Below are 24,884 nucleotides of genomic sequence, written 5' to 3'. Positions count from 1 at the left end.
AAGAAGTATTTGGCATTTGCACATTCTGACGTGTCGGGCATTTTCCGTAAGTGCTTTGAATGGCTTTCAAAGCTGAGCTGGGCTGGGAGATCCTTGTTAAACTCTCAGAATGCCACATTGAGAGTATTTCCCCCAACACGTGTTTGTTTAATAGGTGGTAAAAATTCTAACTATGCTCCCTGCTCCGTCGCTGCTCTGCGAATGCCAGGCTGCCCCTCACAGCTGGCATGTGCAGGCCGACACATCGCCCTTGGAAGTCCCAGCCCCTGCGTGGCCCCTGCGTGGCCATGCCCTCTGAGGATGCTGTTTTAACCTCCATTTCACAAGCCCTGAATTCAAGGTTCAATCCCAGGACTCTGTTCATTTAGCAGACACTTGTGGGACGCTGCCCTCGGCTTGTTCCCAAAGGCATGGGTCTCGTTAGTGGCAGAGAAAACTTAGCGGCAGCCTCATATGCTAACCTTCTTGCTCTGTGTATTTGTTCAAATTGCTACCAGTGTTCACATGGAAGTGACTGTATCAGGAGAGACACAGGCTCTACCTTCAGGTAGCTTCTGATCTTGGAGTATTAACTCTCCCCCCGCCCCCAACGCTGCCCAACTTTGCAGCGGGAACTGCTGTGTTAAATACCTGAGCACCAACCCCCAAATCCTGGAATTATGGGAAAAGTATGCCTCTATCCATCATTGGTCCACCTGGCTGCAAACTCATGGGTAGTTCATGGGTGTAATTAATTTAGAAAATGATTTTCAAACTCATTGAAATGCTTATGTTAGTTTTTTTCTCCTGAGCATATCTGTATGTCAGTGACAGGCCCTCTCCCATGCGTGGCAACGGCATAGCTCCACTCCCCCCGTGAGTCCTGCAGGGACTCCCAAGGGCGTGAAGAGTCAAGATGAACCAATTCCAGGCTTTGATATTCAAGCAAGAATAAATAGACCGTTATGCTTTCTCTGCTAAACCCAATATAGAAAATTTTATGGACAAAAGCGCTGTTGATTGTGTTTACCTTCCTTTTTTTATTTTGCTGTGAAGAAATTTACTAAAGCGTTGTTTCCGCCTCTTCTGGAATCCAGGTGAAATCCACACCTTTTGCATGTTTCCTGCGTTGCGTTTTTGTTGTGCGCATGCAAATCGATATTCCAGAATACATGCACAAGTGCACACATTAAAATGAACATGACTTCATTTATTTCCATGATTAGACATTCAAATAAAAGTGCTAGGGTGTCTGTTTTCATATTCATAGGTCGAGATCTGTACATCAGAGGTATTTGTATAAGTGACACTTTTATTACACTCATTTCATTTGCAATATGATAGTGGATCATAAATACGTTACTTTTATGCCACCAAATCTGATTTGTAGCACTTAGCCCTCACAAGGAGAATACTTGATGTTTTATGGAGCACCTTTCGTCCAAGAAGCGCTTTGCCGACATCGGCCGGCTTCCCCCAGGTGTGTAAATCACACTCGCAAACCTTTGGAGGCCCCACCTGCTCTGTCAGCCTCCTGGCTCCTACTGTAGGGTGGAGTGCGGGGAGTGAGTCCCCTGCAGGTCCATGGGGGATGACGAGGGCTGTAATGTCTGGAAGAAAGAGGCTCAGGTAAGCTCTGTATAGCCGTGCAGAGGCCCTGACAGCTGACAGAGGCTCACATTTAGTTACCTGCTCATCTTGTCCTTCACAGAACTGTTTGAGTCCCTGTGGCGGGCCTGACACTGTATTAAACCTGGGGACACAGAGACTCGTAAAAGACAGCCCTTGCCTTCCGGATATCCACAGGTGAGGAGGGAAGGGCCATGTAGAACAGTAATTGCCCCTCCCACCTTGCATATACTCCCAGGGACATATTGTGCCTGAAAGCAGACCCCCCAAGCTTGTCACAGGGATACTGGTGCAATGTCAGCCAGTTGGAATTGCAGTGAAAGAAGGGACCAGCCACCCAACATCACAGGCAGCCTTAGGGACTGAGCATCAGTTTCATACCCCAGGCTCGCAGAGAAGAACATCGCTGGCTCCAGCCCACCATCCCAGCCTCCCATCACTTCACCCTTCCCTTTCCCGGCATCCGCTTCCTGAACCTGGACCATCCCTCCACCCTCTATACACACACACATGCACACGCGCGCACACTTGTAATATACACACAGAGCTCCTGTAGCCTCCTTCATATAACTTATCACGCTGCAGAATCGTGTATATGTCAGACAGCCTCAGTTTCCTCATCTGCAAGATGGGCATAATAATGATACTGCCCTGTCAGGTATGTGAGGATAGATTGACCTAATAGGAATACAGGGTTTCAACAAGTGCCCCAAAGCTGCTATGGTAGTTGTAATGAACATTTTCAGTATTATAATAATTAATACTCCAGTACAAGCTGCAGCACATGTAATAATAGTGGTACCAATATTATGCTTATTATTGTTTCCATCACTATTAGTATCTGATGAATGTCTGTCTCCCACCGTAAGTGACTCTGTGGCAGGAGCTACCATCTGTGTGGCTCGCCATTTTATCCCCACCGGACACGGCATATAGTAGAAGCTCAAAAAATATTTAAGTGAACAAATGGACAAAACAATGAAGGAACAAATGATTCCTCCTGCTCATTTAGTGTTGCTATCCCGATGGTTTCGTCAAAAGCAGCATTGCCACTTAGAGCCATGGACCCCAATATCATGCCCACAAGTGTTCAGGCCCAGCCACTTCCACATGGAAGGGCCTTACCACCTTCTTCCCTGGTAACTGGCCCCCATTAGCACTTACAGTCACCTCTCTCTTTCCCGCTTAGCGTGCGTGTTTAGGAGGGTGCTGCCATCCAAGGAGACAGGCTGGCTGCCCTGTGATGGTAAGCGGTGGAGCTGTGCTTGCGCCCGGCCCCCTGCCCCCGCGCCACACACACACACACACACACACACACACACACACACACACACACCCCGGCCCCCTGCCCCCGCGCCACACACACACACACACACACACACACACACACCACTGTGTCCCCCCCACACACACACACACCACTGTGTCCCCCCCTTGCCCCGCACTAGTCCCCTACAGGGTGAGCTCCTGGCTGGTCCCAGCAGCTGCTGACCGCGAGTCCCCGGCAGCTGGGCAGAGCCCCCGCCCCCGCCCCCAGGCCTGCGTGGTGCTCCACGCACTGCATCATCTCCTTGAAGCCGCTGCTGCTTGGCAGCGTCCCCACGCCTGGCGCAGATACCATGTCTGCATTCCACAGCAGTTTAAAGCCATTGAGCAGAGCAGCTGCCGAAGCCACGTGTTTAGAACATTTGTCCATTAACTCGGGAATCTCTCCGTAATTGGGGCGTTCGCACCAGAAGTGTTATTGCATTTTGCAGTTGCCGGGGAGTTTGCGAGAGTCCCGGGAGTCCTGTAGTCACGGAGACGGTTGGGGATGTGGGGAGGCACTTTGCTTTGGGAGAGCAGTAGCAGTCTGGACGGGAGCACGAGGCTGCACACTGGTCCCCGGGCCACCGCTCAGCTGCTAAGAGGTCTCCAAAGTTTGGGCCCCAAATCACAGAAGATGGAGCTTTGGCTTTGCAGTTGTTATTTTGTAAATGGTGAGTGCTGCTACGGCACAAGCCAGCCCAGGGCCCGAGGTGTCCGTTCCCTTCCCCCGGCTTCACCTTTCTCTTTCGGGCTTTGTGTACACGCACAGTGGTGGCCCCTCCGAGTGTCCTTCCTCCCAGGTAACCCTCCAGAGCTGTTTGCTCACCTGGGTTCCCCAGGGGATTGTCCAGGGGGCCGCGGTGGGTAGGAGACAGGGAAGGGGAGCCCTCAGGAACGCAGATGCAGGGCCACAGCCCCGCCTAGGGATCGGATTAGGGGTGATTTTGTGTGTTTGGTTCTGCTTTTCTGCGCATTCCAATGAAATCCTGACTTGGTTTACTTACAAACAAGGTGATCTCGGGCCTCAGATTCCTAGAGTGTAGAAATGGAACTGTAATGTTCCCCTCACCTGGTTCACTGTGAAATTCAGTGAGCTGCACTTCCTCAGTCACTTAAGGCAATGGCTGGCCCTCGCTAAGCCATCCGGTAACGGCATTACTGCTGCTGCTGTGGTTAGTAGGTAGTCATAGGTGCCATACCGGCTTTTGCTCCCGGTCCAAGCATTTCCAGTGTCCAGGGACCTGTGGCCTGCCTCCGGGCTCTGGGTTTTGTTGTTGTTCTTGTTTTAAGGTATAATCCACATGGTGTAATATTCATCATTTTAAAGTATTCGGTGATTTATAGGACACTCACAAGGTTGCACAGTTCTCTTAAGTCCAGAACATTTTATCTCCCCAAAAGGAAACCCCATGCCCATTAGCAGTCACTTCCTATCCACCCCACCCCACCCCCCTCTACCCCAGCCTTTGGCAACAGCTGATCAGCTTTCTGTTTATAAATCTCATTCTGAACATCTCATGTAAATAGACTCAATCAACATGTGGCCTTTTGTGGCTGGCTTTTTTCCCAGAGCATAATGTTTTCAGGGTTCATCGTGTTGTGGCATGTATCGGCATTTCATTCCTTTTCGTGGCTGAGTAATATTCCATTGGATGAATCTACCACGTTACCTTTGTCCCTTCATCAGCGGGTGGGCATGTGGGTTTTCACTTGTTGGCTATTATTATGAACAATGCTGTTCTGAACGTTTGTGTACAAGTTTTGCCTGGACATATATTTTCCGTTTTCTTGGGTATGTATCTAAAAGTGGAGCAGCTGGATCATGTGGTAACTTCACGTTTAACTCTGTGAGGAACTGCCCAATTCTTTCCTTGGGGCTCTGTTTTGGAAGGGCCGACGCTACTCTGATGTGACTTGTGTTAGCTAAACAAGAGGGTCATGGGTGGGACCCAGGCAAAGAGGGGGTCTGAGAAGCCACACTAAGAGCCCCTGTGCTCACACAGAAGCCTTCAGGACACAGCCTCCCCTCACAGGCCCAGACTTCGCCCCCGTGGGGAGACCCAGGGGCACGTGTGACGCCATGCGCTGCCCCTCCCCCCTCATTGTCTCCCTTTTGCTGACTACGTTCTCTGGCTTCTCCCTGCTGTAAACGACGCTACCCTCACCCTGTGTTCTGAACCTGTTGGGGATGGTCTGGGCTACATCCGCGGCCGCGGTGCCTCACACCGTCTTTACACTCGTTCTAGATCGGGAAGTGTTCTGAGCCAAGGTGCAGCGTCATTCCGGAGTCCAGGGAAAGACAGTCCTTTTGGGAGGTTTCGTTTTCTTCTTCTCAGACAGGCACTCCCTTAAAAATAAGTGAGTCCAAGTGAGGCGAGAACTTGTCAGCTGCGTAAACTTGGGTACACCAGCCTCTCCGAGGCTCAGTTTCATCATCTGTAAAATGGGTTTAAAATTGCTTACTTGATAATGGGGTTAAGTACGATACTGCAGACAGCTCCTGTGCTCAATTTACTCAAGAAATGTGAATTTTTTCCCCCGGCTGTCCTGCCTCCTGCCTCCTGCCTCCTGGTCAGGTATGAGTAGCTGAAACAGACACTGGGATTTTTTAGTCCCATTCATTCCTTCCTTTCTTTCTCTCTCCCTCCCTCCCTCCTTTCTTCCTTCTCTCCTTTCTTCCTTCCCTCCTTTCTTCCTTCCCTCCTTTCTTCCTTCCCTCCCTCACCATTCTCCCCTCTCCATTCCCCACTCTCCATTCCCCACTCTCCATTCGCCCCCTCATTTCTCCCCCTCCATTCCCATCTCTTTCCCATTTCCTCCTCTCCTGTATTTTCCTTTGATTCTGCCTTCAGCTCCAGCTGCGAGCAGGGCCCCAGACCCCCCGCTGCAGGAACTGCCAGTGCTCAGGGCCCCCAGGTGCTCAGGAGGCACCCAGGCCAAATCCCCTTAGGGCGGATCGGATTAGGCCCCGGGTCATTTTGCAGCCCAGACTCCTGAGTCATGGTGGTGGCATAGGCAGCCGTGGGGTGTCCGGCCTGGCCACCCCTGGGTCCCTAGGGAATGTAGACTCCCAGAGGGGGGCCCATGAGCTCGTTTTACCTGTTGGCCCCCCTGGGTTTCCGTTTCCTTCCCCAGGAGATCCAGGTCAGGGGCCAGAGCTTTGAGTTACACTCAGATTTACAGTCACCTGAGAGGCCTGTGCTGTGATAAGAGGCATGGCTTCCACAGCCCCTGGGCCTGGACCTGGCTCTGCCCAGCGCCGAGCTCGGTGGGGCCAGCTGAGGGGCCAGGGGCCAGACAAGATACGGAGCTAAGGGGCTGTGAATGAATGAATGAGTGAGTGAGTGAATGAGTGAGTGAATGAATTAGTGAATGAGTGAGTGAATGAGTGAGTGAATGAATGGTTTTCCCAGCCAAGGGTTCAACATGCATAGGTTATTATTATTATTATTATTATTTTTTTTTTTTTTTGTATTTTTCTGAAGTTAGAAACGAGGAGAGACAGTCAGACAGACTCCCGCATGCGCCCGACTGGGATCCACCCGGCACGCCCACCAGGGGGCGATGCTCTGCCCACCAGGGGGCGATGCTCTGCCCATCTTGGGGCGTTGCTCTGCCGCAATCAGAGCCATTCTAGCGCCTGAGGCAGAGGCCACAGAGCCATCCTCAGTGCCCAGGCAAACTTTTGCTCCAATGGAGCCTTGGCTGCAGGAGGGGAAGAGAGAGACAGAGAGGAAGGAGAGGGGGAGTGGTAGAGAAGCAGATGGGTGCCTCTCCTGTGTGCCCCGGCCGGGAATCGAACCCGGGACTCCTGCATGCCAGGCCGACGCTCTACCACTGAGCCAACCGGCCAGGGCCTATTATTTTTTAAATAACTTTATAAATAACAAGACACATGATTCACACAGAAAGTTTAGGAAGCAGAAAATCATGAGAGAGCGAAAACCAGAATCCCATTACCCTGCAGGTGAATTTCTTCAAAGTACCAGCCAGTGAATTCAGAAGACTAAAAAGCAAAATATCAAACCAGAAAACTTAGTTTGGAATCACTAACTCTGATGCCACCTGGGTTTTGTTTGGGGACACGTCTCCCAGGCTAAGCCGGTCCCTTTGTCATGCCTCTCAGGCCATCCTCTCTGGAGTTACGGGGAACATGCTTGGGAAAAGGACCAGTCCCGTTGGAAAGTGCTCCCCAACCTGACAGAGACCCTCAGCCTCTGGGTGAGCCCACGCTTTCCTTGAGACCTGGTTGGCACGTGCACACACAGAAAGACGGGCTCGCTCGCTGCCCAGCCCTCCTGGCCGCCAAACCTCTTCTCTTGGGAGATGTGTTTACATCACCTGTCCCCGCTGTTCCTGCTTCCAGTGTCAAATGAATCCAAGACACCAGGAGATGGAACCTCCCGGCTTGGGCAGCGTGGGCCCAGCCACTAGTGACCCGTGATTTGCCTTCTCTATCATTTCCAGCTGTCAGGAATGACAGGAACAAGAAAAAGAAGGAGCCTTCGAAGCAGGAATGCACAGAAAGCTATGAAATGACAGCTGAGCTAGACGATCTCACAGAGAAGATCCGGAAAGCGCACCAGGAAACCTTCCCCTCGCTCTGCCAGCTGGGGAAATACACCACGGTAAGAGCCGCTCCCTCCCTGGGCTGCTGGGAGGGTGGGCACAGACCCTGTGTACACGCACATGCACACGCACACACACACATACACGCGCACACACACTCGCACTCACACGCGCTTTGCTCTGGGCCTCAAGGGGACATCCACCCAAACTTGGCCCAGGACATTGCTGTCGGCTCTGGGGCTACACAGTGGCCACCTCCCTCCTTCGTGGAGTAGCCTTTGGACACTCTGAGCAGTCTGGGTTTTCTCCGATTCAGTCACGTGTTCATGCATTCATCCAAGAGACACCAATAGAGCACTTACCATGTGCCAGGCTGTGTGACTCTGGCGACATGAATGGATAAGGTAAGGTTGCTGCTTGCGGGGACTTCGGGTCTGGGGAAGGAGGCAAGTGAAGCCAGTGAGATGTTACTTGAGTCCTGACAGACACCCGTACAGAGCCCAGTGGGGACCCAGGTGGGGGAAGGCATCAATCTTTTAAAAACACTGATCCAACTGTAAGATCCACCCAAGGTTATTGGGAACCGGCCCTGGGCCAGGGTCTGGCTTCAGTGAGGGCGTGTGTATAATGCCCAAGCCAAGGCCTGGAAAAGCAAAACTAGGTGTGGCCCTTGCCCTGGTAGGTTGCTAGATGGGTGGGTGGTGCCCCTCTGCTCCCAGTGTTCTGCTGGAGAATGGCTTTCACTGAGGTTAAAAATAACGGGAAGAGGGAGGGAGAGAACGTGGGATTAAAAACAGAAGGCCTGTGTTTCCTGAACTGGGATGAGCTGTAGAGACATCATGAGACACTTGAACTTTTTAAAGTGTTGTTTTGTTTTTTTTTTGCACGTATCACATTTCTTGATGTATAGTCCTGGAGTGTGGGACTCGATATTTATTGAGTGAATGAATGTGTCTAACTTGTTCTGGCCTCTGCAAGTGGCTTATGTTACTTGCCTAGGCGCTAGTAAATGTACTTTTTAAAAAATGCAAGTATTGCAGCATTTGCTGGTTCGGTGGCTGGTGTGCCAGGAAGGGCACGAACACAGAAAGATGCAGTGGGATTGCCGGAGAGAAAAAAGAACAGTGAGCGCAGGGCGTGTGAAGCACGTCTTGAGGTGCGCGCTGTCGTGCCTTTGGGTGTGGGCGCCACAGTTTTATCTATAAAATGGGAATGGGGGTCAGGAGTGGGCCCGGAGGGTTCGTTGCGGAAATTGCTGCTAGAACATGCCAGGGCAGCTTCTCAGAGGAGCACGAGCCCATGCAGTTGGGTGGCACCAGCTTCTAGAGGGTTGACACTAGGCTTAGGTACGCCTGGCCGAATGAAAGACTGGCTCAGGAAGCAGAGGAAGAGCCTAGGACAGGGATTCCCAAAGCTCCAGGTGCTTCCGAAGCACCTGGCATTCTTATTAACTTGCAGGTTCTGACTCAGCAGTTCTGCTGGAGGCATTTCTAACAAGCTCCCAGGCGATGCTGAGGCTGCTAGTATGCAGAGCACATTCTGAACGGCAAAGGCCATGAACCTACTTTGAGTGGCCAGACCCAGGATGACCTTCTGGGGCCCACCCAGCCTTTGGTGTCAGGGAGAAGGGGCGACTCTGGAGTGTGCTACTCTTTAATCTGTGAAGCTGTTGACCTACCTGCCAGGCTGAGGGAGGTGCTGGCCTCAGTGGATACACTCTCACTGAGCTAGGGGAGCACTGTCCTTGCCCAAAGCAGAGACGGAGCAGGACAAGGCCGGACACCATATGGGAGCTTTCATTTTAATTCAAGAGCTAAAGTAGGCCCATGAACCAAGAGGTGGCGAGGGCAATGCCAGGTGTCAAGAGCAAGGGCGCTGGGACCAGATGAGTGGAGTTTAAACCTGCCCAGTCACCGATCACCCACGTGACCCCTTTCCTCAGCCTCGTTTTTTCCATCTGTGAAATGGGGGTGATAGAAACCAGTTAGGAAGATGAAATGAAGCAGTTCATGCAAAGCTTCTATGGTGAGCCCTGGAAATAATCTACACAGCAGTGATGTGACCACACACCCACTTACTGGGTCTGAACTGACCCTCCAGGGACCTAGTCTCATGCCAAGTGCTTCTGGGCATTCAGAAAAGGAAAAGGGTTAATAACCAATGCCAAGGAAAATATCACTGATTTATTTTACAATATTTATTGCTTGCCAGCTGTGTTCCAGGCACTGTACCGGGCTAAGTGTCCAGGTGAGCGCGTTATGACCTAAGACTAAGGAAACTGACTGAGGCTGGGCCATGGGAAGGGAGAGAGGAGAAGACGAGAGACGGCAGGTGCTCTGGGATGGTGGAGTTGGGTCAAGTTGAAAGCTAATGGGAAACGAGAATGAAACACCTTGCAGGGTCTGGCATGCCGATTGAAGAATTTATATTTTAGTCTGTAAAGAATGGAGAGAAATGGACAGTTTGTGATCAGGAGTCGTTATTATTCTTATCACCATGGCTATTACCATGAATATTTATTGATTATTTACTCTGTGCCAGGGACCATAAATATATTCTCTTACTCCTTATGAGCAGTGGTCCCCAACCCCCGGGCACGGACCGGTACCGGTCCGTGGGCCATTTGGTGCCGGTCCGCAGAGAAAGAATAAATAACTTACATTATTTCCGTTTTATTTATATTTAAGTCTGAACGATGTTTTATTTTTAAAAAATGACCAGATTCCCTCTGTTACATCCGTCTAAGTCTCACTCTTGACACTTGTCTCGGTCACATGATACATTTATCCGTCCCACCCTAAAGGCCGGTCTGTGAAAATATTTTCTGACATTAAACCGGTCCGTGGCCCAAAAAAGGTTGGGGACCACTGCTTATGAGAACTATTCGAGGTGGATACTGTTGCCCCCGTATGGCAGATAAGTAAACTGAGGCTGGGTATTATTTTTCCCCAACTTACAGATGAGTAAACCAAGGTGTAGAAGGACTAGATGACATTCCCCATGTCTCATAGCCAACACATGGGACTTGAACATGGTCGGTCTGACTCCAGGGGGAGGGAGCCCTTTTTACATCAGGAGAGTAGTTGACAGGTTAGAATAGGAGCAGTTAGGAGGAGGTGGCTGTTACCCAGGAATAAATCCAATATTTAGCTCCAGGAAAAAACAGAGTATAAGAGAACAATCAGTAAGGAGGGCTTCCTGAAAGAGGAAACTTTTGAGCCGGGTCACAAGGTGAGAGTCATTAGATGACAATTCCTGGGATCATTTGCTACTGTGTCAGGGTCCCCAGGTAGAGATAACTGAGAGTGGCCTACTCAGTCCCCCAGGCCCTGACTCACCTGGTACCCAGGTGCAATGGTGCCCACTGTAGTCTGGAGGAGGGCGGGGCAAACTCAAAGTACAGCATTTGCCTCTCGAGAACATTGGTCCTGGTGTGAGCTGGCTTCCCCCAGGACCTGGGGCCATGATGCCTCTTGGGACAGCCCTGTTAGCCAGCACAGCTCCTTCCCACCCCAAGACTCTCTCTGGGGCCTCCCTCTGAAATCGGTGGTCTGTCCTGGTGGATTCTCATTCCGCAGTAGGTCTGATTCCACCTGCTTCTAGGCCAGTGAGGCTGCCTGCCCGGCCTCCTCGGACACCCTGCCTGTCCTGTGGCTCACACTGCCATCCCAGTGACGCTGCCTGGAGGCCTCCTCAGACACCCTACCTGTCCTGTGGCTCACACTGCCATCCCAGTGACGCTGCCTGGAGGCCTCCTCAGACACTCTGTCTGTCCTGTGGCTCACACTGCCATCCCAGTGACGCTGCCTGGAGGCCTCCTCGGACACCCTGCCTCTCCTGTGGCTCACACTGCCATCCCAGTGACGCTGCCTGGAGGCCTCCTCGGACACCCTGCCTCTCCTGTGGCTCACACTGCCATCCCAGTGACGCTGCCTGGAGGCCTCCTCGGACACCCTGCCTCTCCTGTGGCTCACACTGCCATCCCAGTGACGCTGCCTGGAGGCCTCCTCAGACACTCTGTCTGTCCTGTGGCTCACACTGCCATCCCAGTGACGCTGCCTGGAGGCCTCCTCGGACACCCTGCCTCTCCTGTGGCTCACACTGCCATCCCAGTGACGCTGCCTGGAGGCCTCCTCGGACACCCTGCCTGTCCTGTGGCTCACACTGCCATCCCAGTGACGCTGCCTGGAGGCCTCCTCGGACACCCTGCCTGTCCTGTGGCTCACGCTGCCATCCCAGTGCTGCCTGGAGGCCTCCTCGGACACCCTGCCTGTCCTGTGGCTCACACTGCCATCCCAGTGACGCTGCCTGGAGGCCTCCTCAGACACCCTGTCTGTCCTGTGGCTCACACTGCCATCCCAGTGAGGCTGCCTGGAGGCCTCCTCGGACACCCTGCCTGTCCTGTGGCTCACACTGCCATCCCAGTGACGCTGCCTGGAGGCCTCCTCAGACACCCTGTCTGTCCTGTGGCTCACACTGCCATCCCAGTGACGCTGCCTGGAGGCCTCCTCGGACACCCTGCCTGTCCTGTGGCTCACACTGCCATCCCAGTGAGGCTGCCTGGAGGCCTCCTCGGACACCCTGCTTGTCCTGTGGCTCACACTGCCATCCCAGTGCTGCCTGGAGACCTCCTCAGACACCTTGCCTGTCCTGTGGCTCACACTGCCATCCCAGTGAGGCTGCCTGGAGACCTCCTCAGACACCTTGCCTGTCCTGTGGCTCACACTGCCATCCCAGTGCTGCCTGGAGGCCTCCTCGGACACCCTGTCTGTCCTGTGGCTCACACTGCCATCCCAGTGACGCTGCCTGGAGGCCTCCTCAGACACCCTACCTGTCCTGTGGCTCACACTGCCATCCCAGTGAGGCTGCCTAGAGGCCTCCTCGGACACCCTGCCTGTCCTGTGGCTCACACTGCCATCCCAGTGAGGCTGCCTGGAGGCCTCCTCGGACACCCTGCTTGTCCTGTGGCTCACACTGCCATCCCAGTGCTGCCTGGAGACCTCCTCAGACACCTTGCCTGTCCTGTGGCTCACACTGCCATCCCAGTGAGGCTGCCTGGAGACCTCCTCAGACACCTTGCCTGTCCTGTGGCTCACACTGCCATCCCAGTGCTGCCTGGAGGCCTCCTCGGACACCCTGTCTGTCCTGTGGCTCACACTGCCATCCCAGTGACGCTGCCTGGAGGCCTCCTCAGACACCCTACCTGTCCTGTGGCTCACACTGCCATCCCAGTGAGGCTGCCTAGAGGCCTCCTCGGACACCCTGCCTGTCCTGTGGCTCACACTGCCATCCCAGTGCTGCCTGGAGACCTCCTCGGACACCCTGTCTGTCCTGTGGCTCACACTGCCATCCCAGTGACGCTGCCTGGAGGCCTCCTCTGGCTGCCAGAGCTGGCTCACTGCTGGGGCAGATGCTCCTGGGAGAGGCCCCGCCCAATGACCAATAAAAGCTGGTGGGAAAGGCCCCAGCCTCCTTGGCCCTGGAGGGGATACCTCTCTAAAACATCTCCAGTTCGCCCATCCCAGCGAGGTGGAGCACAGGTACCCCCAGGGATGATCTTCTCTGCCTGCCTTCCCTTCCCAGCCCCCGCCCACTCCTCCTCCATGCTTCCTGGGATCTCTTCCCAAATAAACTGTTTGCATTCAAATCCTGGTCCTGGGGCCTGCTTCTGCCCAAGGCTGGCGGGATCTCTGAGGGCCTCCGGGGCACCTTCCCATTCAGCCCTCTTTGGGGACGACACCATCAGGCCCCAATTAGTGCCCACCGTTCTGAGCACTCCGCAGGGACCTTCTGCGCCTCTTGGGAAGAGATCCGGCAGGGAAAATGGAAGTACAGGCTTGATCTCCAGAGACTGCTCCTTCGGCGAGGGCCAGCCGGCCTCCCTCCAGGGGCACGTGGCCCGTTTGCAGGGGCAAGGCTGCTGCAAAACAGTTTCCACCCTGCATTTCTCTTCATCTCTGTTCTCTGAGCACGGGCCTCACTGTTTTTATTGTAAGCAACTTCAAATCCTTTCTGGAAGTCGGTGGGGGTATAAATAAACAACAGCAGTCACAACACATTCTCTGCAAGCTCCTAGTTCCCAGTCGAGCATTTTTTTATAGAGAGGGTTTTTTTAGCGAGGCGGTGCCTTGCAGTGCCAGGGAACTTCCTGCCATCTCCACCAGACTGGCATCCCTGTCAGATGCCCTGGGGATGAGTAGGCAGGGAGGAACTTCAAAGGCAGCTGGCCGCCCACCTACAGACCTTTGAAAGAGTACTTCCTTTTTTTCTTCCCTAATTCGGGTAGATTTGGGACCAATGGTCAGGCCCAGGAGACAGCAGGAATGAGTAGGGGGCGCAAAAACATATGCCCACCACCTTCCACGCAGGACGCCTCAGGGTGAGTCTCCGTGCAGAGATTTCTAACCACTGACCCCTCCAAGGCAAGGGGGTGGGAGGGAGATTCCATGTAGAAAGGTGGGCAGCAGGGGAGTGGCTGTTTATACTGAGCTCTCCAAAACAGAACGAGGTGTGAGCCAGAGGACACATCCTGGCTCCGAGGCTACTGACTCTGCTTCCTTAGGACAGACCCTAGTAACTATGTCCTTTAGGCTTTGGGGTCTCTTAGACCCAGGTTCAAATCCTGCCTTTGCTACTTAGGAGTGTCATGATCTTGAAGTCCTTATTGGAGCTTCAGTTCCTTAATCTATATAATGGGGTTTAAATACATAGAGCCTCATGTGACTGAGGGTTAGTTAAATGAGGAAAATGCAGATAGCAGAGCGCCTTGGACAGTTTCTGGCACAGAAATGTGCAGAATGAGCAGGCTCCTCCTCGTGAGCCTACTAGAGCACCGTGTCGTTTTTCAGAGCCTCGTGCCCAGGTTCTGGGAGAGCAAGGGGGCAGGTGGGGAGGAGAGGGTTCCGGGCGGCGCAGCCCCCGCCTGGACCGTCTGCTCGGGGCTGCACCCGCTCCTGCGCCCCCTGCTCTGCCGAGTGCAGGCTGTTCATCACCTTGAGGAGCTCGATGGGACATAGCTGCCCTCCAAGGGGCTCGTGAACTTGAGCTATGGAGATTTAAGGAGCCCTTAATCTACTCAGAAAAAATGACCGCCAACAGCATCATTAAACCTTCAAAAGACTTTCCAGGAGACGAGTGCTTTAGAAAAGGGAGGAGAGTGTGAGAGGTTCCGGCCATGGGAGGACTTGGCTTTGATTTTCGCAGCTGACACCTGGATCAGCCCGAGAATCGGAGTCTGAGACTCGTGAGGTGGACCTCCCAGGAAAGAGGCTCCTCCTGGTGAGGGTGCAAGGTTAGGGCAGTCACGAACCCAAGGTCTGACCCCCACCTCTGACCCTGCTACCTCATCTTCCTACCTTGGACCCGCCCTAACTCTGGGAGCCTGTTTCCTGCCAGTAAACACACCTGCTCTGTCTGGACTGCGGACCGGTCCACCAGAAATTCCGTGCCGGTCCACAAAAGAGTTAACCACCCTGATGTCATATGAGGGTTACAGACCCAATGATCTTAGTCAAATTTGCTTATGCTCAGGGTGATTTCTGTCTTAGCAGTCCCCAAAATATATAATTCTCCTATTTTCACCGGTCCCCAAGTATATATAAAAAGGTTGAAAACCACTGACCTAGACCATGCCTTCATTTTCCCACACACACTGACTATATATACCAACTCTATTAGTCTCCTAGGGCCACCACATTAAAGGACCCAAACTGATGGCAGAAGACAACAGAAATGTATTGTCTCTCAGTTCTAGAAGCGAGAAATCCAAACTCAAGGCGTCCTCAGGGCCATGCTCCCTCTGACATCTCCAGAGGAGACACCTTGCCTCATAGCTTGGGATGTTACTGCTAATTAGTGGCCTTCCTTGGGTTATAGATGCAGGACTCCATCCCCTGCCCGCTGTCTTCACATGGCCACCTTCTCATCATACTTCTTCACGTGGCTTTCCCTCTGCGCATGTCTGTCTCTGTCCAAATTTTTCCTTTGTATAAGGGCACTGTCATACTAGGTTAGGAACCATCCTAATGACTTCCTTTTAGGTTGATTACCTCTGTAAAGACCCTACTTCCAAATAAGGTCACCTTCTGAAGTACTGGGAGTTAAGTTTTCATTGTATATATTTTTTTGGGGGGGACAGTTCACCCATCACACCTACTGAGCGTAGTATTGGGGTACCCAGGTGTTTACCTTGCAGCTCTTTTGTGAAGTCTGGCAGATTTTCTCACTTGTTCCGGGAGCTTTTAGAAACCTCTGGCAGCACACATCATAAGTCCTCATCTTTTAAAGGCAACACCCTCCAGGCACTGGGGTAGGTACCCAGGGTCTCACTGGAAGGTGGAAAAAGGAACAGACATTCCCAGCTCAGGGAATAGCCTGAGCATGGCCAGAAGTGTTACAAAGAGGGGACTGGATGGGAGGTAGGTGCGGAGTCTGAGGAGAGAGGTAGGGTCTGGCTGATGGGGCCTCGGTGTGCTGGGATAAGGTGTGTGCACGTTAGCCAGGGAGAGCTAAGAAAGGCTTCTAGTCGGGAGAAGCTTGTCGACGGGTGGGCCCTGGCTGCTCTGTGCGTGGCCAGAAGGCTTTGGCAGGGAGGCAGGGCAGAGCTTTGGTTTATTCTTAAATATGCCCCCGAGAAACCGTCAATGGCTCCTCACAGCAGCTAAGACGACCCCAAACCTAGCATCTCTTGACCGTCCAACACTGGTCTCCACCCTCCATCCTACAGCTGGGCCCTTCCAAAGGCTGTACCCCTGCACCCCAGAGGTCTCTGAATCTCTGAAATACCAGGAACGGAGGGACTGAATTTGTCCAGAGGGGCCCGTTGAGGCTCATATCCTAGCTCAGGAGTCTTAAGACAATGGGGGTTCAGGAGCACCCCTAAATCAGTGAAGTCCTTATAGCATCATGCTTGCTTTTGCCAGACTTCCAGGAAAGAGTTCGAGGTCATTTGACGTCCTTGCTACCTGCCCCCTTCCCGTGGCCTGGAGCCCTCTCCACTCATGGGCTGCGACAGGCCTTTGAGATATTGCCCGTCTTTCCACTCCGAGTGGCAGGGTGGCTGCCACACTGCCTTCCTCCCCAGCTGTTGGGAGCATGTGGTTCTGGGAGAATGCTGTCTACACCCACTGATGGGCACGCCCCACCCCAGGGCAAGACCCAGAGGCCAGGTTGTCATAGTGGCTAGATATGTGTTTGTTGACTACAAAGAGATACTGGCCTGGCACATGGCATTCTCTTCATAGTGATGCCAGGTATCTTTTTGCTGCTGGAGTTTCCAACCCGGAGGGAGATCACAAACACAGTAACCGGCTCTGGGAGACAAAGTTCTGGTCAGGAAGTAGAATACACGATGAGCCAAGTGCGAGAGGGGCGTTGTGGTGGGGAGCCCAGATGCTGTAGCCCCGCCCCTGGGGGTGGAGCCTGTCCCCTCCACCTACTGCTAGGGCATCTTGTACCAGTTACTTAACTTCTCTGGGCCTCAGTCTCCAGTCAGTCAAATGGGATGACCACAGAACCTACTTTATGAGGCTGTGGTGAGAGTTAAAGGGAGTTCATTAAGAATCACTTAAAACAGTGCCCCCGGGGAGGTGCGCCTGAGCAAAGGGCTGCCTCGTGAGAAACATGTAGAATGAAGCTTTGGAACGGGGGTGACGGCAACCTTCTGCGGAGAGAATCTGAAAGGGCATCGTCGGCCTCTCAGGGTGGTTGAAGGGCCAGGACTGCAGGCCTCGGGGAGAGGGAGTCTGCCTCTGTGGGTGTGCCCCACATGCCCAGGGAACCTGGACTCTTTCCTCCCTTTAAGACATTTATGTCCCTCTTTAGGTAAGAAAGAAAAGAAAAAGAAAGAAAGAGAGAGAGAGAGAGAAAGAAAGGAAAGAAAGAAAGAGAAAAAAAGAAAGAAAGAAAGAAAGAAAGAAAGAGAGAAAGAAAATAAAAGAAAAAAGAAAAAAGAACATGAGTAGCCCTGATTAAGCCGCTGGAGTACCCAGGGGCTGGCACAGGTGGGGTTTTGAAGGCACTGGTCATCCCCTGCACGGAGGGGTCTTGGTCTGACGGTGAGGCCGGTCAGTAAAGCACCGTGTGGCAGCGAGGAACCGAGTCTGCAGAAGAAAGGGATGCAGTTGTGGGACAAAAATGGCCACTGAATTGGATTTCATAGTGGCGTTGGGCTCTTCTGTGGCTAAAGATGGCCCTAGGGGGCCACCTGGGCCCCTGCTGCACAGCATTCTGGGAAGGCGGCTGGGGCTCCTGCCTGGGGAGGGGCTTCCGTCCAGGTTGAAGGCAGCCGAGGGGAGGAGAGTGAGTTTGGGGAAAGCCTGTCCCTCCCGACCTCTGCTTTGCCTCTGCATCTCATTAGCTGCCACCACCACCGGCCTCCCCTCGGGACCCTATTCTTCCCTTCCTCCTCCTCCCCCTCCCCCGGCTTCAGGAAGGCTGCAGAGAACCCACGCTGCCACCTCGCTCCCTGTGCCCGCCTTCACTGCCAACCAAACCAGGCCACACGTCCATTTGCCGCAGCTGGAAGATAATATATAAGCCATTTTAAACCTCATGCCTGTGAGTCCGGCAACCAGCCTAATAAAACACCAGGTTATTTTGTGTTTTATTAACTGCCTCTTCCCTTCCGTTTGCATAATCGGGAGTGAGATTTACATGCCGTTAAGACGGCTGTGCATTATTTCTAATAGAAGGTGCGACAGGCTGCTCCCTCCCAGCCCCGCGCGCGTGACAAAGTAACCTCGTAGGGCGCTGATGAAGATTTCGTTCACACTTGCTGGGTTGGGGCAATGTCTTTTTTTCCAGATGAATACTCCATTGTAAAATGATTTCCCGCAGTCAGCCCGCCTCTCTGTCCCTCCCGATCGCGTCTCCCTCCGAACCGGATAAACTGCCTATTAAATTTAATTACAGCCTGAACGGTGCACATCTTGATCTTACATTCCCCCGAGTGTACTGAATTCCACCAAGGTCCTTGAGGAAGGAAGACGATAAATCCGCAGGGTGCCTGCAGAGGATGTTGCGGAAGGCAACGTTGGCCACCAGCTTTTTTAGTGCCTCTTGGCATCCCTTGGGCAAACGTTTCTTTCTGGCTTTCGTTCGTCACCGACATTAAAAACAGGAGTGAGTTTTACTGGCTCGGTGAACTGATTTCCACTGAGGTGGGTGACTAAAGACATCAGTTAGGATGCAGGGGACCCTTAACTGAACGAGTTATGTGTGCCCGGGGAGACTTGCCTTTGGTTGGATGGTTCAGTTCCGCCCTTGGAGGCAGCAAAGGCCAAAGGAGGAGGTATGGGAGAGCTTCATCCTCAACACGCTGGTTGTCCTGAGACATTTTAAACAAGCAGGGACTTGTGGGAACTTCATTCACCACTGATGCATTCAGCAAATATTTTTAGGAATGCCTACTGTGTGTACCAGGCGCTGTTGTAGGCACTGACGAGACAAGAAGCCCCAGTTAATGAGTTAATGGTAGGGTGTGTTAGGAGATCAGTGTTGTTGGTGGTGTCAAACAGGGTGGGGGGGGCGCTGGTGTGTAGGGGTGGAGGGTTCTGTAATTTTCTTTTTGGAGGGAGGGGGATGAAAGTAAATTCTGTTTCATTACATATTTAATTCTTTGCCAGTAATCTTTTACTTTTTCTAATTCTTGCAATGTTTTATTCCCCATTAAATTCAATATAGAAAATATCAGTATCTACTGAAGAATAGAAATTGTTATATAACATTAAGGAAATTTATACAGATATCATATGAGCCTAACAACAGATATTGAAAATCTAAAAATATAGACTGTTTATAAATAATATACAAGCAGTATTTTCTTCTTCTGCAAAATAATTTAAATAATTATACATGGGTAGAAAGAAATTTTTCAGAAGTACAAATTACAAATAGAGTGCCCCATTTTTCTTTTTTTCTTTGTAATCTATCAGGTTATAATTTATGAAATATGAATAAAGTCAAGTGAACAATATATTATTAAAAACAAATTCTGCCTAGTTACCCAATTTTTTAGGGGGGTATTTTTCTGAAGTGAGAAGCAGGGAGGCAGAGAAACAGACTCCTGCATGTGCCCGACCAGGATCCACCCAGCATGCCCACTAGGGGGCGATGCTTTGCCTATCTGGGGCGTTGCTCATTTGCAGCCGGAGCCATTCTAGCACCTGAGGCTGAGGCCACGGAACCGTCCTCAGTGCCTGGGCCAACTTTGCTCCCATGGAGCCTTGGCTGCAGGAGGGGAGGAGAGAGAGAGAGAGAAAGGAGAGTGGGAAGGGTGGAGAAGCAGATGGGCGCTTGTCCCGTGTGCCCTGACCGGGAATGGAACCCAGGACTTCCACATGTCAGGCCGACACTCTACTGCTGAGCCAATCGGCTACAGCAACCCAATTGTTATTACTCTAATAGGCTATGATAAAAAACAATTTTTAGAAGAAAAATCTGTTTATTCATACCATGCTTATCTTAAACTTTAACAGCTCACTTAGTTCTTACCTGGTAGAGGCAGTGAACCTTAAGGGGGTATAGACATGGAAGGACAAAGAGGAAACAAGACAGACAACACAGAAATTTACATGTAGAAAGAAGGTTAACTGAGTTACTAGGGTTCTTTGAAAAATCAAATTTATGTTTTCTGTTCTAGTCAGTGCGAAGATTCTATAATTTCCAGTAGAGTGGTCTGGGAGGCCTCAGAGAAAATGACATTGAGCAAAGACTTAAAGGAATGAGGGAGGGCATCCTGCAGCTATCTGGGGAAAAGCAGTCCAGGGGTTGGGAACAGCCAGTGCAAAGGCCCAGAGGCAGGTCCATGCTCCACTTGTTTAGGGCGAGCTAGGAGACCTGTGTAGATGGTTCGAGTCAGCTGGGGAGAAAGTCGGAGGAGACAAAGTCAGAAGGCAGAGGCCAGGTCTGGAAAATGCCTTTGACTTTTAGTCTGAGTGAGAAATCACTGGAGGTTTTAAGCAGCACAGCAACTTGGTCCGACTTGTGGTTTAAAAGGCTTTTCCTTCAGTTCTTCAGTAAGAATAGACTGTACGGAGGTCAGGGTGGAATGAAGGAGACCAGTGAAGACGTTGTTGCAATAATCAGGCAGGAGGCGATGGTGGCTCAGACTAGGTTGGTGGCAGTGGGACCTCTTTTCCGAGTCTTGACAGTTTGTGGTGGGGCCGGGGAGTTGGAGAGTAGAGAATGTGAAACTCCCAGACAAATCATCTTAAGTTACAACTGCACATTAGTCAGAATTCTTCCAGTTGCTGTGATAGAAACCAAACTCAAATCTACTTAGATTTAAAAATATATATATGTATCCTGTGTGAATCAGGCATAGCTGGATCCATCAGTTCAGTATCTTCGGAACATTCTTTTTTCTCTCTGTGTTCATCTTGGCTTTCCTCTGAGTTGGCCTCACTGTGCGGAAAGCCTTCTCCCTCTGATGGCCCCTGAAAGCCCCTGCTAACCCTTACTGATGGAGAGCTTTGCTTCCCCATTTGCTCCAACAGAAGTCTCAGAATTCAGCCTCACTGGCCAGCTCCGAGTTACCTGTTCTTTCTGAACCAATCACTGTAGCCAGGAGGAGGGACCACTCTGATCAGCCAGAGCAGAGTCAGCGCCCTGCCTGCACTTGAGAGGGTTAGATGGCCCCACTCAAATGCAAAGGGCTGAGAGGGAGGGAGGAGCAGTCCCCCAAAGGACACCAGAGGGAGAGCAGAGAATGGCAGGGAGACGGGTGGGGGGGGGGGGCAAGACAGCCACTCCACTCCATCTGCACCAGCAATCCTGCTCTGGAGGTTTCAGAAAGAGAAGAAACCAGACACTTTCTTGAGTGTGTTGCAGAGTGGTTGTAACCGAAAGCTGAGATCTTCAGTAATTTCTGGCAAGTTCTCAGCGATGGTCTATTTCCTGTCTGTGCTCTGAGCATCCTCTTTACTGATTACACGAGGAAAGATAGTGTGAGGCTTGTAACGGGCAGCAGCGTGGGTCCAGCATGGGGACATTGCTGGCCGCGTTGCCTCTGCATGTGAGGACCGAGGAGAGGACAATCATTGCTCCAGCCTGAACCCCCTGACAGTGCGGGGGGGTGATGAGGAAAAGGGTCCAACACTGTTCAGACCCCCCTGAACACAACAGGCACCGTTTACTTCCTTCCCTCGGGGGTCCTGCTTGTTCTTCCCAGCAGCCTTTGAGGACAGGTGTGTCCCTCTTTACAGACGGGAAGACTGAGGTATGAAGAGAGGGCACTACTTGCAGGAGGTCACACCTGTTGGCCAAGTAGGGGAAAAGGTCAGGTTTGGGGGTCCAGTAGATCCAGGATTCATTCCCAGCCACATCCTGTAATGAAGCTGACAGCCCGATCTTCCCCACCGTTGTGGGGTTGGAGGTGAGGGGTGCAGCCTGGGTGGGTGGGGCTGCCCTGCGAAGGCTCAGGGAGCTGCTGGCACTCTCCCTCAGCCAAGGGTGGATGCTGGCTCTGGGGTGTTCAGCCGTTATACCACAGCCCCTGGCTGTGTGGGGGTGGGTCAGGAAACACGCAGGGAACACAGAGAGGGAGGAAGAGAGGAAGGTAAGCGAATGAAAGAAGGAATGTTTGAATGGATGCAGGAACCCAGCCAGTGGTTGGCAGAGGTTTGGACTGAAATTAGGCCTCTGTCAGGATGAGGGGGAGAGCTCTCTTTGTTTTGTGGCTGTCGGGATGAGTGGTCCTGCAGGACCTGGGCCTCGGGTCCTGAGTGGAAGCTGCCCAGGGACTCGGAGGAGGGTCCCTCCGGAGAGCACAGGGAGGGGCACCCCTCCGTGGCTGCACCCTCATGCCGCCCACACGTGCCCGCAGACCCTGATCCTGCCTCTCTGCTGAGGCCTGGGGCTGGCAGTGAGACTGGGTACCAGACACGCCTGTGGCCATAGCAACACTGAGGACCACGAGAGAGCCTAAACTTGGTTATTGGTGTTGCAGTATTTTGTTTTTCCTTTAAATTGTCATTGTCACTGTCACATTTTAAACTTTTTATTATGAAAAATTGCAAACATAATCTGAAAGCAGAGAGAATAGAATGATGAACACCTGTGATCCCTTCCCGGTCAGTCTCTTTCCATCATCTGTCCACCCTCATACACACTCTGCCCGTTACATAGCGTTTGAACGAGTGTTACAGACATCTTATTTTGTCTGTGACAGACACTTCTGCAAACAAAAGCCTAACAGCAATGCTATCATCACTCCTCCTAAAATAGAATTATATCCAATACTTTAATATCGCAGATTGCCAGTTTTCTCATACCTGTCACAATTTATTTATTTGAGTTAGAATTCAGATAAGGTCTACAGCTTGAAATTGGTTTGTAAGTCTCCTAAAACTCTTCTTTTCCTAAGTCAGGTCTATTGGGGTATAATGTACATTATGTAAAATTTACCTGTTGTAAAGGGACAGTTTTATGAGTTTGACAAACGTGTGTGCTGTCACGGGCCCTGCGCCCAAGATGCAGGGCACTTCGTCACTCCAACGAAGTCCCCTTGAACGCCTCGTGCTCGGCCATCCCCCCACCCCAGCCCCTGGAAACCACTGACCTGACCTCTGTCACTACAGTTTTGCCATCTCCAGAATGTCACATGAATGGGATCATTCTGTGCGTGGGCTCTTGAGTCTGCCTTCTTTCGCTTGGCCCGATACGTCTGTGGTCCATCCGTGCGGCAGTGGGAGTCAGGGCCTCGTTCGTTCGTAGCCACGGCCGAGGGGCGCGCTGTTGCCTGGTTGCGTCGCAGTTTATCCACTCATCAGTTAATGAGCATCTGGGTGGAGTCACTTTTAATCTATAGGTTTTTTCCTTCCATTTCTTTATTCCCCTTGCAATGTATTTGTTGAAGAAACTAACCCGTCGATTTTATGGGGTCTCTCGCATCCCGGATGTGGACAGCCGCATCCCCCGTGGTGTCGTTTAGCATGTCCCTCTGCCTTCTGGGTTTCCTGTAGTTCTGGCTGGAGGCTCACTGTGATTCATTCTGGTCTGGCAGCTGCATAGGTGGTGGTGAGTGTTTTCCACCAGGACACCCAAGTAACAGGCTGCCTGTTTGTAAGATGATAGTAACCACGAGTGGGCAGTGCCGAGAGCCATGAATTCCTCAGAATTATATCGTGGTGACTTCTTATTCCATTATTCTTTCTTCATTTATTAGCTGGAATGATTGCCCAAAGAGAAATTCCCCTCCTCTGTAATTTGACGATTGGGTGGGACAGGGATAATATTTTGAGCATTTTTAAAAGGTAGATCCAAGCTAAAAACTCAGCAAGCCCACCAGGAAGCTCACTGGTCAGGACGAGACAGGCAGCCCATGAGCAGTAGACGTGTTACACCTCCTGCCTTCCATGGGGCTCCCCAGAAACCATGGTGTCTTCTCTCCCCCTCAGAACTCCAGTGCTGACCACCGAGTCCGGCTGGACCTGGGCCTCTGGGACAAATTCAGTGAACTGGCCACCAAGTGCATTATTAAGATCGTGGAGTTTGCTAAACGCCTGCCGGGCTTCACCAGCTTGACCATCGCGGACCAGATCACCCTGCTGAAGGCCGCCTGCCTGGACATCCTGGTATGTGCCCTTCGGAACTCAGTCCGGGACTTGAGGGGAGGCAGTGAGCGGCTGTGACGACCTTGGGAGGCTTTGATGTCCCCAGCCTCTCCCTCTGCCACCGCCTTGGCTGATGGAGTGGCGTGCGCCCCGCCCACATCTCAGTACATTTGCCAAAGGCTCAGAGACCCCCGGAGTTGGACAGAACCTCCCAACCCTCTCTACCTCATGTGGGAACCATTCCTGCATGACCTTGGGGAGAGATCCAGCCAGTCCTGGTCACAGGCCTTCAGGGGGCAGGTCGCTCAGCCATAGCCCTTTCTGTGGGACAACACTGTAGGTCTTTGGAAGGCTACCAGGCTAAACCGACTGGAGGTGGCCCCACAGCAGCCTAGGGCCACCCCCTGATTTCACACCTCCTCCATTGACGGCCTTGCAAAAATCTTTTTCTTCTATGGGCCTCAGTTTCCCCAACCGTGCAAAAGGGGTCCCTGATGTCCCTCCACTGCCTGCTGCTCTCACACTGCGGCTTCTAGGGCCCTCGGATGGGTGAGGAGGCGTCAGATGGGTGTCGGCCGGCTAGGAGGTGCCCCCTCTCTCCCGGCTGGGGCTTCCGGGGTGCTGTGGTCAGCCCTGTCTGGGGCAGTGTTCTTGAGCGGGGAAGCAGCTCCCATTAGAGGCGGCAGGGACGTGTCTTGCAGCGGGGGTGGGGGGTGGCCTGTATGGTCACAGCCTCTGGAGGACATGGGTGGGAGGGAGGCCAGCCCCCAGGGAGGCATCAGAAAAGAGGGGAAGAAAAATGAGCTGTTGAGGTCCTTTCAAAGTATAGATTTTTCTTTTTATTAC

The 24,884-nt window shown here is 52.3% G+C and overlaps 1 protein-coding gene across 3 annotated transcripts in view; it reads left to right on the top strand.

Moving 5' to 3' along the window:
- RARB (retinoic acid receptor beta) overlaps positions 1–24,884 on the top strand; it is a 187,380-nt gene that overhangs the window by 144,654 nt on the left and 17,842 nt on the right. For all 3 annotated transcript variants that reach the window (XM_066350850.1, XM_066350848.1, XM_066350849.1), the window contains 2 exons: positions 7,384–7,544; positions 23,883–24,059. In XM_066350850.1, coding sequence (XP_066206947.1) covers positions 7,384–7,544; positions 23,883–24,059 — 338 coding nt within the window. The remainder of the gene's footprint in view (positions 1–7,383; positions 7,545–23,882; positions 24,060–24,884) is intronic.

This window comes from Saccopteryx leptura, chromosome 10 (assembly GCF_036850995.1).
Source record: "Saccopteryx leptura isolate mSacLep1 chromosome 10, mSacLep1_pri_phased_curated, whole genome shotgun sequence".
Lineage (NCBI taxonomy): Eukaryota > Metazoa > Chordata > Mammalia > Chiroptera > Emballonuridae > Saccopteryx > Saccopteryx leptura.
This window is presented reverse-complemented; position numbering and strand designations above follow the sequence as displayed.